This window comes from Hibiscus syriacus, unplaced genomic scaffold (genome assembly GCF_006381635.1).
Source record: "Hibiscus syriacus cultivar Baekdansim isolate YM2019G1 unplaced genomic scaffold, ASM638163v2 tig00112411_pilon, whole genome shotgun sequence".
Classification (NCBI taxonomy): domain Eukaryota; kingdom Viridiplantae; phylum Streptophyta; class Magnoliopsida; order Malvales; family Malvaceae; genus Hibiscus; species Hibiscus syriacus.
This window is the reverse complement of record NW_024063326.1, coordinates 623,234-637,690: the sequence shown is the minus strand read 5'-3', so window position 1 is coordinate 637,690 and position 14,457 is coordinate 623,234. Positions and strand designations below refer to the sequence as shown.

Below are 14,457 nucleotides of genomic sequence, written 5' to 3'. Positions count from 1 at the left end.
AATCCCTTTCCACCATTGATATCCAAAGCATAAACACAGAGAAAACAAACCCCTGTTTTTTATTATTAAAAAAAAGGGAAGATCTTTTTGTTTGTTCATTTGTGTCTTGAAACATCCCCCTCTCCAGGAGGGACGGAGATAGAAAGAAACCAATTTCAACGTCACATTTTCATTCCTGTTTTTTCTATCTTCCTGTTTCCCATTGTCCCCCTCCACCACAAGCTTCTTCCATGGTTATCCTCCTGGTTATAGTGTTCTTTTGCACCTTCATTTGTTGCCCCACCACCATTGTTGCCGGTGCCACGGGTTCTTTCAATCCCACGGACAACATCCTCATTGACTGCGGTGCCAACGAACCACCCAAGCTCTCCGACGGAAGGTCATTCAAAACCGATAAAGACGCGTCTCAGTTTCTCGACACTAAGGGTGATGCTCAAGTGTCTGCCTCCAATGTCAATCTACCTTCACCTTTGTTTTTAACGGCCAAGGTGTTCCCTCAAGAAGGCACCTATACTTTCGAGCTGAAACGGCCTGGTTTCCATTGGGTCCGCCTCTATTTCTACGCTATAAAAGATAGCAAGTACGATCTCCTGCAGTCGACGTTCTCGGTCTCAGCGAACCATATGCTATCCTTCATAACTTCAAGATTATCAATGGAAGCATACCTGTTCTCAAGGAGTATCTTCTTAACATGAATGACCCTAGATTTGTTCTCAAGTTTTCCCCCATGACTAATTCGTTCGCTTTCGTGAATGCCATCGAGGTCGTTTCCGCGCCGGATAGTTTGATCGGGGACGAGGGGATGTCTCTCTTCCCGGTTAACAGCTTCCAAGGCTTGTCCAAGCATGGTTACCAAGTTGTTTATAGGTTGAACATGGGGGGGCCTTTGATTACACCACTAAATGACACCCTAGGAAGGACTTGGATACCTGATACTGATTATCTTGAGGATAAAGCCTTTGCTTTAAAAGCCTCTACTTCAACAAGTGCAATCAATTACCCTGAGATGCTAACCCCATGGATTGCACCAGCAACGGTTTATTCGTCCCTCATTGAGATGGCGGTGCCCGAGGCTGGCACAATAAACCCGAACTTCAACATAACATGGCAGATGAAAGTCGATAAAGTGTTCGATTATTTGCTCAGGTTGCATTTCTGCGACATTATCAGCAAGTCACTCAACACCCTGTATTTCAATGTGTATATCAATGGTAAAATGGCCATCTCCGGGTTGGATTTGTCAAGCATAACAGGTGGTCTGGGTGTTCCATACTACAAAGATATAGTAGTGAATGCTTCCACATTCACCAATGGACTAACCGTTCAGATAGGTCCGCTAAACAAGGATACAGGAGAAACTAATGCGATTCTTAATGGCTTGGAGGTGATGAAAATGAGCAACTCGGCCGAGAGTTTGGATGGGGAATTCGGTGTCGATGGAAGCTCGACCTCGAGCAACAAGGGTACGGTGGCTATTGTCGGTTTTGCCATGATGTTCGGTGCCTTTGTGGGTCTTGGTGCAATGGTTATTAGATGGAAGAGGAGACCCCAAGATTGGCAAAAGAGGAATAGCTTTTCTTCATGGCTACTTCCACTCCATGCTGGAGACAGTAGCTTCTTGAGCAAGTCAGCTGGTTCCCAGAAAAGCACCTTCAACTCATCATCACTAGGCTTAGGCCGTTACTTCTCCTTGGCAGAGTTGCAAGAAGCAACTAAGAACTTCGACTCGAGTGCGATAATCGGGGTTGGTGGGTTTGGCAATGTGTATTTAGGCACGATCGATGAAGGAACCCAAGTTGCTGTCAAGAGAGGGAACCCACAATCCGAGCAAGGTATCACAGAATTCCAGACAGAAATCCAGATGTTGTCAAAGCTGAGGCACAGACACTTGGTGTCACTGATTGGTTATTGCGACGAGAACAGCGAAATGATCCTCGTCTACGAGTACATGTCCAATGGACCTTTCAGGGATCACTTGTACGGGAAAAACTTGCCATCTCTATCATGGAAGAAGAGGCTCGAGATTTGCATCGGAGCGGCTCGCGGACTTCACTACCTTCACACCGGTACCGCACAAGGCATCATTCACCGCGATGTTAAGACCACCAATATTTTGCTAGACGATGCCTTCGTTGCCAAGGTAGCCGATTTCGGGCTGTCAAAAGACACACCCATGGGGCAGAATCATGTTAGTACTGCTGTGAAAGGCAGTTTCGGATACTTAGATCCCGAATACTTCAGGAGGCAACAATTAACCGAAAAATCCGATGTTTACTCATTCGGCGTAGTCCTATTCGAGACCTTATGCGCAAGGCCCGCCATTAACCCACAGTTGCCGAGAGAGCAGGTTAACTTGGCCGAATGGGCAATGCAATGGAAGAGGAAAGGCTTGCTCGAAAAAGTCATTGATCCCCACCTTGTTGGTGCCATCAATGCCGAATCGATGAACAAATTCGCCGAGGCTGCCGAGAAATGCTTGGCCGAATACGGTGTCGACAGGCCTTCAATGGGGGATGTTTTATGGAACCTGGAACATGCATTGCAGTTGCAAGAATCATCCTCGGAGGGAAAATCAGAAGAGGAAAACAGACAATCAAACGCCGCCACAACACCGGCTCCGGTCGTCAGTCCACCATCCGAAACCATCCCTCCACCAGCTCCTCAGCCAGAAACCAATCCATCAGCCGGAGGTGATCAGAACATTGAACACTCAGGATCTGCAATGTTTGCACAGTTTCAAGGGCTGAATGGTCGATAAAAAAATACTGCCGCTTGAGAATTAGGATCATAAATTCTGGCATTCCTTTTTACTCATAAAAGAATATATATAAAAATATATAAATATGGGCAGCACTTCTGCATGTAACGACTGAACTCTCTTTCCTGGTCTGTTGTGTGGGGTATTCAATTTCTAAATTCAACAATTAATATATATGCACTGTACTTCTGTTTATTTTATTTCTCGCTTATTTATATTATTATTATTATATGCATTTTTTATTACAATGACTTGCAACTGCTTTTACTGGTCAAGGAAGAAATTTTCAGAAGTATAAATCATTGGTTTAGGTTAAACAAAAATTAGAATAAACTATACATGTCCCTTATGTTTTTGGTCTGTTTAATTTTAATTATTAGCTAAAAAAATGATTTTTGTCCTTTACACTATAAATACATGTATTTTTTTATATCTTCTTCTTCACCATAAATACAACTTCCATAGTCGCGTGTTTTCCTCTTCTTCCTACTCCTCCTCCATCATAAATGTAATCATCATCTCCACATCCATATCCACCTAAACTACGCCCACTAAGCCCACCACCATACGAACCAAAGCGACTAGAATAACCAAATGATGGATCTCCATAATATCCATAAAAACCATAACCGCCACCAAACCCCCCAAAGCCACCTCCACCGTAACCAACATAATCTCCAAATCTACTGCCAAACAAGAGAATGAACATGACAAAGAGATAAACAAATCTCTCATTGAATTGCTTTCTTGATTTGCTTGATAGCAGAATGAGAGCTAGAATGGGTTTGAGGAAATAACGGGAGAATGGAAAACTCAATGTAGAGGAGAGGACTGAGGAGATCATTAATGATGTTTTGCTTGTAGTTTATGTTAGTTGGTAGAGGTGAGTGCGACTTAAGAATGGAAGCTGAGGCTGTGATGGGTTGTTAATGAAAGTGAAGATGATAATTGATGGGACCAAATGCTATTTACCTTTGTTTTTGCAATGTTGAAGTTACCTTACAGAGCAGAGCTTTTGGGAGGAAAAGTGGGATGGAGAAGCGGATATAGTGGATTTGGATAGAGCTTTTGGTCCTAGCGGTCTGTTTTTCACCGGCGATGGAACTGGTTTTCAAGTGTGGAAATGGACAGAACCAGTTGCCATATCCTGATGCCTTGCAGCATTTTATAACATATTCATCAATATGTATTTTTGGTGTTATTATTTCATTTTGTTCTTCCTTCCAGGGAGGTTTTCCGGTTCACAGGAGAAATCGTTGTTCGGAGAAAACAATTTTACGTTCCTGGTTGAATGTTTAGTATCACTGAGCCACTTCACCTTAAAGTGTGCCATAAAGTTCATAGAAATAACACATTGCATGCAGCTGTGTGATCGCTGATGATTCCCGTTTTTTTTTTTTTTGTTAATGGGCTAACGACGAATGGACCATAACTGAATGAATCAATAACTTAAAAGATTAAAATGATTCTTTTTTTAACTGGTGACAAAAATCAGACAGATAAAAAATATAGGGACCATCAGTAAATTTTACCCTTTTATTAATGTATTAATTTATATTTTTATTATTTTAAAATAATTAAATTATAATTTTATCATATATATATATATATACATATATTTGTACAAATCAAATTACCTTAGTGGTAAAAATGATTGTTATTATCCTCAGAGGTCCAAGTTCTAACACTAGACACTGCAAGATTTAAGTTTTCATTATCAAATGATTAATAATCTTCAAATTGTATATTTCTTAAGCTAACAATTAAAAATTTTATTGGTAAGTTTTCCTTTTCTAATATCTGAAATTATTATCCTTTCTTCATTTGCTGGACCTATTTTATTTTAAATTCTCATATTAGTTGTTTTATCTTGATAAGTGTTCATAACGAATCAATTTATTCCCGAGTTAAATTTTTTAACCCTTCTCTAATATACCTTATAAAATAAAATGAATGAAATAATTTGAAAATAAATTACATTTTCAACTTAACTTCTTTTCTAATGTATTGATGATAAATTTTTGGTGTAGTTTAATTTATTTTTGGTGTTTAAAGTTTTTTTTTTGCCAAAGTAGATGTCGAACATTTTCAAAATTACCATTTTAAGGTTAATTTCATCGCAAACGTTAAAATTGAGTTAATCAATCAGTATTTGGCGCATGGGTTAGTTTTTTATTTTCTTTAATTTTTAATTGTTTTAAAAAATAAATTCATAACTTTTTCATAAAAAAACCCAACTTTTCATATTTTTCACAAAACACCCCAAAATTCACAAACTCTAATTCTCAAATCCTAAAATCAAAAAAATAAAAATCCCTAATCTCAAAACCCATTATTGTCATCAGCCATCATTGTCAGACGCCCACCCACCTATCTTTGAACCTCTACTGCATATCATTATTGTGTTATTACCCTAATATCTTAAATCCTAAACTTAAATCTCATTAAATCCCTAAATTCCCAATGCCTTAATCCCTATGTTTCTGACACTGATGTCCTTTATTAATATACCACAAGCTTAATTGACATAAACTTACATGTCAAGTGAATAGTTTAAGCTGTTTTTAAAGAACTTAACATCAGTTTAATGATAATAACTGATGGTGTTATCAATATGAACCTATTAATAACATTAGAAAAGTAAAGGGAATAAGTGATTCCAAATCATAATAGAATGATCAAATCTCTAGTTTTTGACATAATACAGAGACTAAAATCCAAAATTAGACCTAAATCTTTTCGCTCCGTACGCAGTATACCCCACACCGTACAATCCATATGAACTTGCAACGTGTTACATTATTATTGGCCCACGCTACAACGATGTGGAGGGCAACTATTACCAAATAATCTCACGCCACCTGTATATATAGTATGTAGCACATATTCTGTACATTTGGCTTTAAGTTTTCATCCTTTTTTGTTCCTCTTTATTTCCTCTCTTTAATCAGTAAAATGTAAGAGCAAATCAATTTCGAGTTTTGTATTCAAATTTCTTCAATTTTAGGGTTTCAAACTCTGATTCTAGTGATCTGATCTAATGGAGCCTCCGTTGCAGGATACGCCAACAAATTACGGAAGCTCAAACGGTATTACATATTTAATCGCCGATGTTTAGTTAATGATGTTTGGTTGACGGTATCTTAGTATGATATCGGGATGGTCGAGGAGGCAGCCGGAGACAGTAATATTTCTTAAAGATTTTAATATATTTTAGATATTTTTTTATTTTTTTTATTAATAATATGTTTTTACATTTATAATTTTATAAGTCTTTTTCTTTTAATATATATAAATCATGTGTACGTCTTCGATTCCATACATTTATGGAGATTACAGGTTGAATGCGTTTACAATTGTTTTGGAAGATTCGAAGATGATGGATAATTTAAATAGTGAATTAATAAATTAATGAGGTCGGTTAAGAGTGTCTTAGTTCTATGGTGGCTGAGGTCATTCAATTATGAAAATTTTAAAATATTATATATTTTAGATGTTTATTTTATATTTTCTATTGATAATATATTTTCCACTTTAAAATTTAATTTAGTTCATCCCTCCTAAACGGCATGAAATCATGTGTTTACAATTGCTTAGGATTTAAATTTAAAGACAATGGAGTCTATTAAAATTTTTAATGGTGTTTGCATTCAACTTACCTTTTAAATCATTTTAATGCTGCATTTTGATCTTTCGGTATATGATGATCATCGTTTGTTTTATTTGCTTTAGTTTTTTCGCCTTTTCGCGTTCCGTTAACTTGAACATTACTGTTATGTTTATGACTCTGTCTTGGAAGTCAGAACGCTTTTGATTTAATTTTCAACTGTATAAACATCTAAAATATAAAAATGAGAAGAAAAAAGAGAGATTAATATTATCCACCTAATATCTAGTCTGTTTGGCTTCTGTTTGTCTTTTGATAATCGTTTTTATCTTCTCCGTAATTGTTTACAGGGTCTTGGTCTAATAGTCCTAAAAGGAAGAAAATGTCGAGTGATTCAAAAGAATGCGATAGTGCATCAGCCACTAGAAATCCTTTTGATGGAACTGAAAAGAAGAAGCGTAAGATCTCTCCGAATGTTATTGATTTTTCCGACCCATTTGCATTCACTAATATGCTTGAAACCCATACTACTGGTGGCAAATATGGTAGTGCAACAAAAGAAGTAGAAGCCCTTTTTTCTAGGAATGCACTTTTGGTGAGCAAAATGCTTGCTTTGCATCCTTATCTTTCTAATGTGTCAATGGATATCGGAAAATGCCAGAGGAAAGAGGCTTCAAAGGTGCCAAATCGACAGCTTGCTCATTTGTCACGGAATTTTTTCATTGACTTGGAGGATGACTCAGTTAGAAGTGGTATCACATCAACAGCGTCACCTGTAGTGGTTCTTGATTCAGATAATGAAGAAAACAAAAATCCGAGGCCTCTCTGCGCTTTTCAGGAAATTGTATTGAAGAAACCATCTGAGGTGTTACACTCCAAGGAGGAGAAAATGGTATGTTCTTTTGCACAAATTTATATTTCGAGTTGTGCGTTTGAGGTTAATATGAACATTGAATTTAAACACTATGTTACTCAGACTCAGGTAAGTGTCAGATACGAGTGCATATATGTATCTGACACGAGTATGGTTAGATTTTTCAAAAAAAAATTCATATATTTGAAGAATCCTTGAAGGTCATATCCTCGTATTTAAGTGACAGACACTCAAACACGACCACAAATTCTTTATAAAATAGTTTAAATACTTTAGGGTTATAAAATAAGTTTTAATTTTTTCTGAAGTAAAAAACTCTTTTTAGTTTACTTCGAATATTCCATGGTTCAAAGTTATAAGATTTTATGTTTTGATTATTTTTACGTATGATTTAATTCAAACCCAACATGAAAGAGGGGAATTACGTTATTCAAATATTAGATGAAATTTCTGTTTGTATGTGTTTTTGTGAGAAGTAATAAGAGATTAAGTTTTTAGAGTCTTTGCATTTTTGACAAAAATGAAGTTGTATCCCTTCCCCTCCGAAATAGCATGGTTTGAGATGGAGCAACATGGAATGAAGCTTAGGGACTAATGTCTCTTCATTCTTGTTCCGACTGTTAAAAGGGTCAAACAAGATGACACGAGAGAGAAATTTAACTTTAGACAGTTTTGGATGCACGTCAAGGTAGAAGAGGCTAAATCATCCATTTAAATATAATTATATGTTGAGTAACCTTTTGTAATGAAAAATATATAATGAAAATAAATTGTCCAGGGAAGCCATAGGACCTCAATCTACCCTGCAGAAAATTTTATTTTGTTTAAAGGAAATTAACCACATAATCCACTACTAAGTGATGCAAATATACGTTATAGGTATTTTGTTTAATGAAAATAAACTGTTATATTAATGTTTGATTATAGGTCTTTTGAGTTAATACTTATAAAATACCCATAGGTGAGAGGGTACTTTGAGCACAATGGCAATAGTCTTCAAGCTCTAATGTGTATGTTTCATGTTTTTTATTCTACCTTTATCTAAATTTAATTTTGTTGGCGTCATTGATTTGTTTCAGGCAGGGGAGTCTATGACAAACAATTCCCTGAAAGAAAATGATAGTCTAACCAGTAAAACTGGTCTCAAGAAGGATCAAGACAACAAAAATCCAAGGCCTTTGCACCCTTTTCAGGAAATTGTATTGAAGAAGCCATTTGGGGTATTACCCTCCAAGGTGAAAACCTAAGTTCTCGTGCACATATTTATATTCTGAGTTGTGTGTTTGAGGATTGAAATATGGATATAAAAGGTACTATGAACATTGAATGTACATGTATATTCTATGAAAACTTGAATTTACAAGTATTATTTATATATATATATATATGAAAAAACAAAAACCTTTTTGTTTACTTTGCTTATGTCGATGTTCAAAGTTATAAGCCTTAATGTTTTAGTTCTTTTATGTATGACAATGATCTAGTTCAACTCACATCCACCCAACAAAGAAGTGGGGCAATACTGCATTCAAATATTTACATTCGCTCTTAGTTATCTTTAGCTTATCTCTAGGTCTTTACAAGTTTTAATGAATAGCCTTTGAGGACAATCATGGAATCTTACGGTAGTGTCCATGAATAAAATATTAGATCATCTTCCTTCTTGTATGTGTTTTTCAGATTGAGAGAAATTTTAAGTTTTTTGTCTTTCCACTTTTGACAAAAAAATGAAGTTTTTTCCTTCTCCTCATCGAACGACATGGTCTGAGATGGAGCAAAATGAAATGACACTGGAGATAATTTGAACTTTAGAAAGTTGTGGATGCACATCAAGGTCTAAGAGATTAAATTCATCCGTTTGAATATAATTTTGTTCAGAGGAAATTAACATTATAATACACTATTAAGCGATGCAAATATCTGTGATTGTATAATTCAAAATTTTCTCTTTATTTACTTACTAGTTTCTTCTCAATCATATTGGGGATATGTTTAATGCCACTGTTATTTTAATGCTAGATTATAGGTCTTTTGAGTTAATACTTATAAAATACTCTAGTGTATTTCATTTAAAATAGTTATGGTCTTCAAGCTCTAAAGTGTGTTTCATGTTTTCTATTCTATTTTTATCCAATCTTAATTTGATTGGTGTGATTGATTTGTTTCAGGTCCGGAAGTCAATGAGTAACAGAAGCTGCCTTGAAGAAAATGTTAGTCTAACCAGTGAAATTGATATAAAGAAGGATGAAGACAACAAAAATCCAAGGCCTCTGCACTCTTCTCAGGAAATTGTATTGAATAAGCCTTCCTCGAAGGAGAAAACGGTATGTTCTTGTGCACGTATTTATATTTTGAGTTGTGCGTTTGAAGGTTGAAATAGTGATATAAAACTCACTACGAACATCGACTTTATATTCCTATTTTTTTGAAAACTTGAATTTACATGTTCAAGTTGTATGCCTTTATGTTTTTGTTCTTTTATGTATGATAATGATTTAATTCAACCCACATTCACCCAACAAGAAAGTGGGCAAAATCGGCATTCAAATATTTGCATTACCTCTTAGTCATAGTCTTTAGTTTATCTCCAGGCCTTTACAAGGTTCATTGATTAGCCTTTGAAGATATCCATGGAATCTTAAACCAGTGCCCATGAATAAAATATTAGATTCTCTTTCTGATTGTATGAGTGTTTGTGAGGAAGATAGAGTAAGTTTTTAGTCTTTCCATTTTTAACAAAGACAAGGTTTTTCCCTGTTCCTCATTGAAACGGTATGGTATGGGATTAAGCAAATTGAAATGAAGCTTAGGGACCAATGATTCTTCCTCACTTGTTCTGCATGTTAAAAGGGTCAAATAGGATGACATGGGAGAAAATTTTTACTTTAGAAAGTTGTGGATGCATATCAAGGTCTAGAGGCTAAATATTTAAACAGAATTTTATTGAGAGGAAATTAACAACATATGCACTAGTAAGTGATGCAATTATATTGTCTAATTCATATTTTTCTCTTAATTTGTTTGTCAGTTTCATCTCAATCATATTGGGGACATGTTCAATGTTACTGTCATATTAACGATTGATTATAGGTGTTTCGAGTTAATGCTTATAAAATACTCATATTTGAGTGTATTTCGAGTATAATGGTTTTTTTCTTCAAGCTCTTTGTGTATGTTTTATCTTTTTTATTTTTATTCAATCTTAATGTGATTGGTGTGATTGATGTGTTTCAGGTTGGGGAGTGTATGAGTAATAAGAGTAATCCGAAAGAATATGTTGGTCTAACCAGTGAAACTGATCTCAAGAAGGATGAAGGTGTTTATCTTGGTGTTGAAGATGCTGATACTCAAAGTGAGAATGGAGATGATGGTTTAGGAGATATTTGGCAGGAGATGTCAATGGCATTAGAGATTTCCAAGGTATTCCTGACTCATGAAAAGTAATTGGCGGATACCTCTTTTTAGAACTACATTGTTTTGGGCCAACACTTGAGCAGATGACCTGATGCAGTTATTTTGAACTTTTTATTGCTTGAAATTGTATAGACAACCAAACATTTGGTTTTAGTTTTGATCTGTTGTTAGCTTGGTCTCATTCCAATTGTGATTGGAAAAAAATAACTGAGCAAAACACATAATAGCAGAGTTCATAACATATAATCTTGCTAGATGGAATTAGTACCTTGTCTAACTTCGTTTGTGCTTGATATTACTTACTAGCATAGAGTTCATGAAAGATTGTGGTAGGATAAGAGTTCATAACACATAGGTCATGCTTCTCTCCTTCATGTAGAATAAGAAACCTCTTTTTTACATATTAGAATCATTATTAATGTGTTACAATTATTGAAATTCAGGCAATTAGTTATCCCATAGCAAGTATCTCCTATATTCATTATGGTTTGCAATGTTTTGGTAGGATGGTTTTGAGGATCTTTCAAGTGAACGGATGTCAGATGATGAGGATTGCGACCATTCTTTTGTATTGAAGGATGATATTGGTTACGTGTGTCGCATTTGCGGAGTTATTGATAGAGGAATTGAGACCATAATTGAGGTCCAGTTTAACAAGGTAAATCAATCATTCATCTCATTCTTATAGGCCTTGTCCGCTCAGTTCCTGGCTGAAAATTCCATTGTATTTCTGTTTCCTTTTATTTGTTCAGGTTAAAAAGAGTACACGCACTTACGCCGTAGAAGGATGGAATGCCAAATATAGAGGGTCGACTGAAACTGTTGGGATTAAGTTGTCTGAAGGTGATCTAACAGTAACTGACATAGCTGCACATTCAAGACATATGAAGCAAATGAAACCTCATCAATTAGAGGGCTTTAATTTTCTACTGAGCAATTTGGTATCAGAGAACCCTGGGGGCTGCATCCTGGCCCATGCACCTGGATCTGGAAAGACGTTTATGATAATCAACTTCATGCAAAGTTTCCTAGCCAAATATCCACAAGCTAAACCACTAGTAGTTCTTCCGAAAGGTATCTTGGCTACATGGAAAAAGGAATTCCATACGTGGCAAGTAGAGGATATTCAACTGCTTGATTTTTATTCTGTGAAAGCTGAGAATAGGTCTCAGCAATTAGAGGTGCTGAAGCAGTGGGTTGGGAACAAGAGTATCCTTCTTCTGGGGTACAAATAAGGATGGCAAACGGGCGGGTCGGGTGCGGATACCCCCTCTCCCATCCCCATACCCACCTACTATTTTTCAATCCACCACCCGCCCACCACCCATGATGGGTACAAATTTTCAAATTCACACCCGTCCACGCGGGTACATTTTCAAATATATCCCCACACCCACTACCCACTAGCGACATATCCATCTAGACCCGCCTGACAACAAACTAATGAGATGTTGGAGTTGGTTCTCAGACAGTTTGTGATGGGGTAGCAGCGCATTCTTCAATTTGTCAAAGGAGTGACTCTACGAATGTTATGAAGACAGATTGTAGGGAGCATGTAGTCGCAGAGCTGGATTGTTGTGTTGCTTTCGATGTTAATGCTCATAGTGCGCCTAATATGGGTTTTGAGGGGCTAAAGAACATGGAAACTGCTGCTTTTGATGTTAATGCTTATAGTACGGCTAATTTGTGTTTAGATGGACAGTATGGGCTAAAGAACATGGAAAGTGACGTGGTTAGTGAGATTATGGGTTTAATCAAAGAGCCGAATATTTCCCTAATTAAATATCAGATTAAAGACTAAATATCCTTAATATTTAGTTAAATTATATGTTATATATTATATAATATTAAAATTTATAAATTAGTCTCTAAAATTACACCTAAATTCATAATGGTCCAAAATTTAATAGATATTTAACTGGGCGGGCGGATGTGGGGCGGGCGGATGCGGGACGGGTAATGTCTCAAACCCATTACTCACCCACCACCCACCACCCACGATGGGTATCACTTTATAAATCCACACCCGCCCACTACCCGCTAAAATTATACCCATCCCCGTTCCAATTGGAGCGGATGCGGTGCGGAATCCACGAAACTGTACCCGTTTGCCATCCCTAGGTACAAACAGTTTTCTACCATAATTTGTGATGGTGGAAACGGCCAGACTTCCGTTTCTTGCCAGGAGATACTGCTCAAAGCACCTTCAATTCTAATTTTGGATGAAGGCCACACACCAAGGAATGAAAATACCGATGTGTTACAATCCCTTGCGAAAGTTCAAACACCTCGAAAAGTTGTACTTTCAGGAACTATCTATCAAAATCATGTCAAAGAGGTATTTAACATATTGAATCTTGTTCGGCCAAAGTTTCTCAGGTCAGACTCTTCGAAGTTAATAATGAGGAGGGTAATGAGCAAGGTACAAATACCTGGTGGGAGGAAACAGTTCAAAGCCGGAGCAGATGCTGCTTTTTATGATTCGGTGGAGCACGCTTTGCAGAAGGATGAGAATTTTGAGAGGAAAGTCTCAGTCATACATGATCTACGTGAGATGACCAGCAAAGTTCTTCATTACTACAAAGGTGATTTTTTGGATGAGCTTCCTGGACCTATTGATTTCACTGTTGAACTTGGTCTTAGTCCCAGACAGATGGATGAAGTTCAGAAGCTAAAAAGATATCAAAGGAGGTTCAAGATTTCATCTGTTGGTAGTTCTCTTTATTTACATCCTAGACTGGGTTCTTTCTCTGAGAAATGCGACACGACTGATGATAATATCAATGACAAGATGGATGATTTGTTAGACAAATTAGATATCAAAGAAGGAGCCAAAGCAAAGTTCTTTCTTAATATGTTAAATTTATGTGAATCAGCCGGTGAGAAGCTCCTTGTTTTTAGTCAGTATCTAATCCCCTTAAATTTTTTAGAGAGATTATCTGTGAAAATGAAGGGTTGGCATTCAGGAACTGAGATTTTCTCAATCACTGGTGAATCAAGTAATGAACAAAGGGAGTTGTATATGGATCGCTTCAACAACTCTCCCGATGCTAGAGTTTTCTTTGGATCTATCAAGGCTTGTGGAGAGGGAATTTCTTTGGTCGGGGCATCACGAATTATAATCTTGGATGTTCATCTTAACCCATCCGTCACCCGACAAGCCATAGGCCGTGCATTTCGACCTGGACAAAAGAAGAAAGTGTATTCCTATAGACTGATAGCAAGTGATTCTCCTGAAGAGGAGGATCATGCTACTTGTTTCAAGAAGGAATTAATCGCAAAGATGTGGTTTGAGTGGAACAAGTATTCTGGTGACCAAGTGTTTGATATGGAAAGTGTTAACATGAATGAGTGCAATGATCTGTTTTTGGAAAGTCCATTGTTAAGAGAAGATATTAAGTCTCTGTACAAAAGGTTCGTTCTTTTATTCGAATCAATTCTCATTTATTTTCTATTGGTTTTAGCATTCCAACTTCTATTCTCCATATTTTTCAGGTAGATGCCAAGACCGTGGCCAGGCAGCTACCATGAACACAAGTAATTTCTCACTTTTTTTGTAGTAATTCAGTCCACAATGTAGGTAAGTTTCATATGAAATCAAATATTAACCAGCTATAGAAATCACCTTCGTTGACAGTTCCAGTTGACTTTTGTAATTGGGTTAAACTTTCATTTCTTTAAAAGCAGTTCTCTCTTCTAAGAACCCTTATTTCTGATTTATGCATATGAAAATGTTATTCAGAATTTGAACCAAATGAACATGTAAATTCTGGTTGACTAATTTCTTTAGAAGCTCTAATGTTT

The 14,457-nt window shown here is 36.4% G+C and overlaps 2 protein-coding genes across 3 annotated transcripts; both read left to right on the top strand.

Moving 5' to 3' along the window:
• Positions 1-112: 112 nt before the first annotated feature.
• On the top strand, positions 113-2,796 carry LOC120179246 (probable receptor-like protein kinase At2g21480). Its single transcript, XM_039184884.1, is given in 2 exon segments — positions 113-609; positions 612-2,796. Coding segments are annotated over 2 exon segments (2,526 nt in total). The 5' UTR covers positions 113-230; the 3' UTR covers positions 2,759-2,796.
• Positions 2,797-5,697: 2,901 nt separating this feature from the next.
• LOC120179322 (protein CHROMATIN REMODELING 35-like) lies at positions 5,698-14,308 on the top strand. Of its 2 annotated transcripts, XM_039184952.1 has the most exons (7): positions 5,698-5,847; positions 6,716-7,253; positions 10,449-10,659; positions 11,159-11,311; positions 11,406-11,878; positions 12,775-14,067; positions 14,149-14,308. In XM_039184952.1, exons 1-7 carry the CDS (start codon positions 5,799-5,801, stop codon positions 14,150-14,152), a joined length of 2,721 nt encoding a protein of 906 aa, XP_039040883.1. In that variant the 5' UTR covers positions 5,698-5,798; the 3' UTR covers positions 14,153-14,308. The 2 variants fall into 2 exon arrangements, with proteins under 2 accessions (XP_039040883.1, XP_039040882.1); XM_039184951.1 differs by lacking the exons at positions 5,698-5,847; positions 6,716-7,253 and adding an exon at positions 9,416-9,563 and having other exon boundaries at positions 10,474-10,659.
• Positions 14,309-14,457: the final 149 nt, after the last annotated feature.

Bases quoted from the DNA above. Each gene is read 5' to 3' on its own strand.
- LOC120179322 (XM_039184952.1), top strand. From the start codon at position 5,799: ATGGAGCCTCCGTTGCAGGATACGCCAACAAATTACGGAAGCTCAAAC. The intron at 5,848-6,715 runs GTATTACATATT...AATTGTTTACAG, and splicing joins AAATTACGGAAGCTCAAACG to GGTCTTGGTCTAATAGTCCT. The intron at 10,660-11,158 runs GTATTCCTGACT...ATGTTTTGGTAG, and splicing joins TGGCATTAGAGATTTCCAAG to GATGGTTTTGAGGATCTTTC.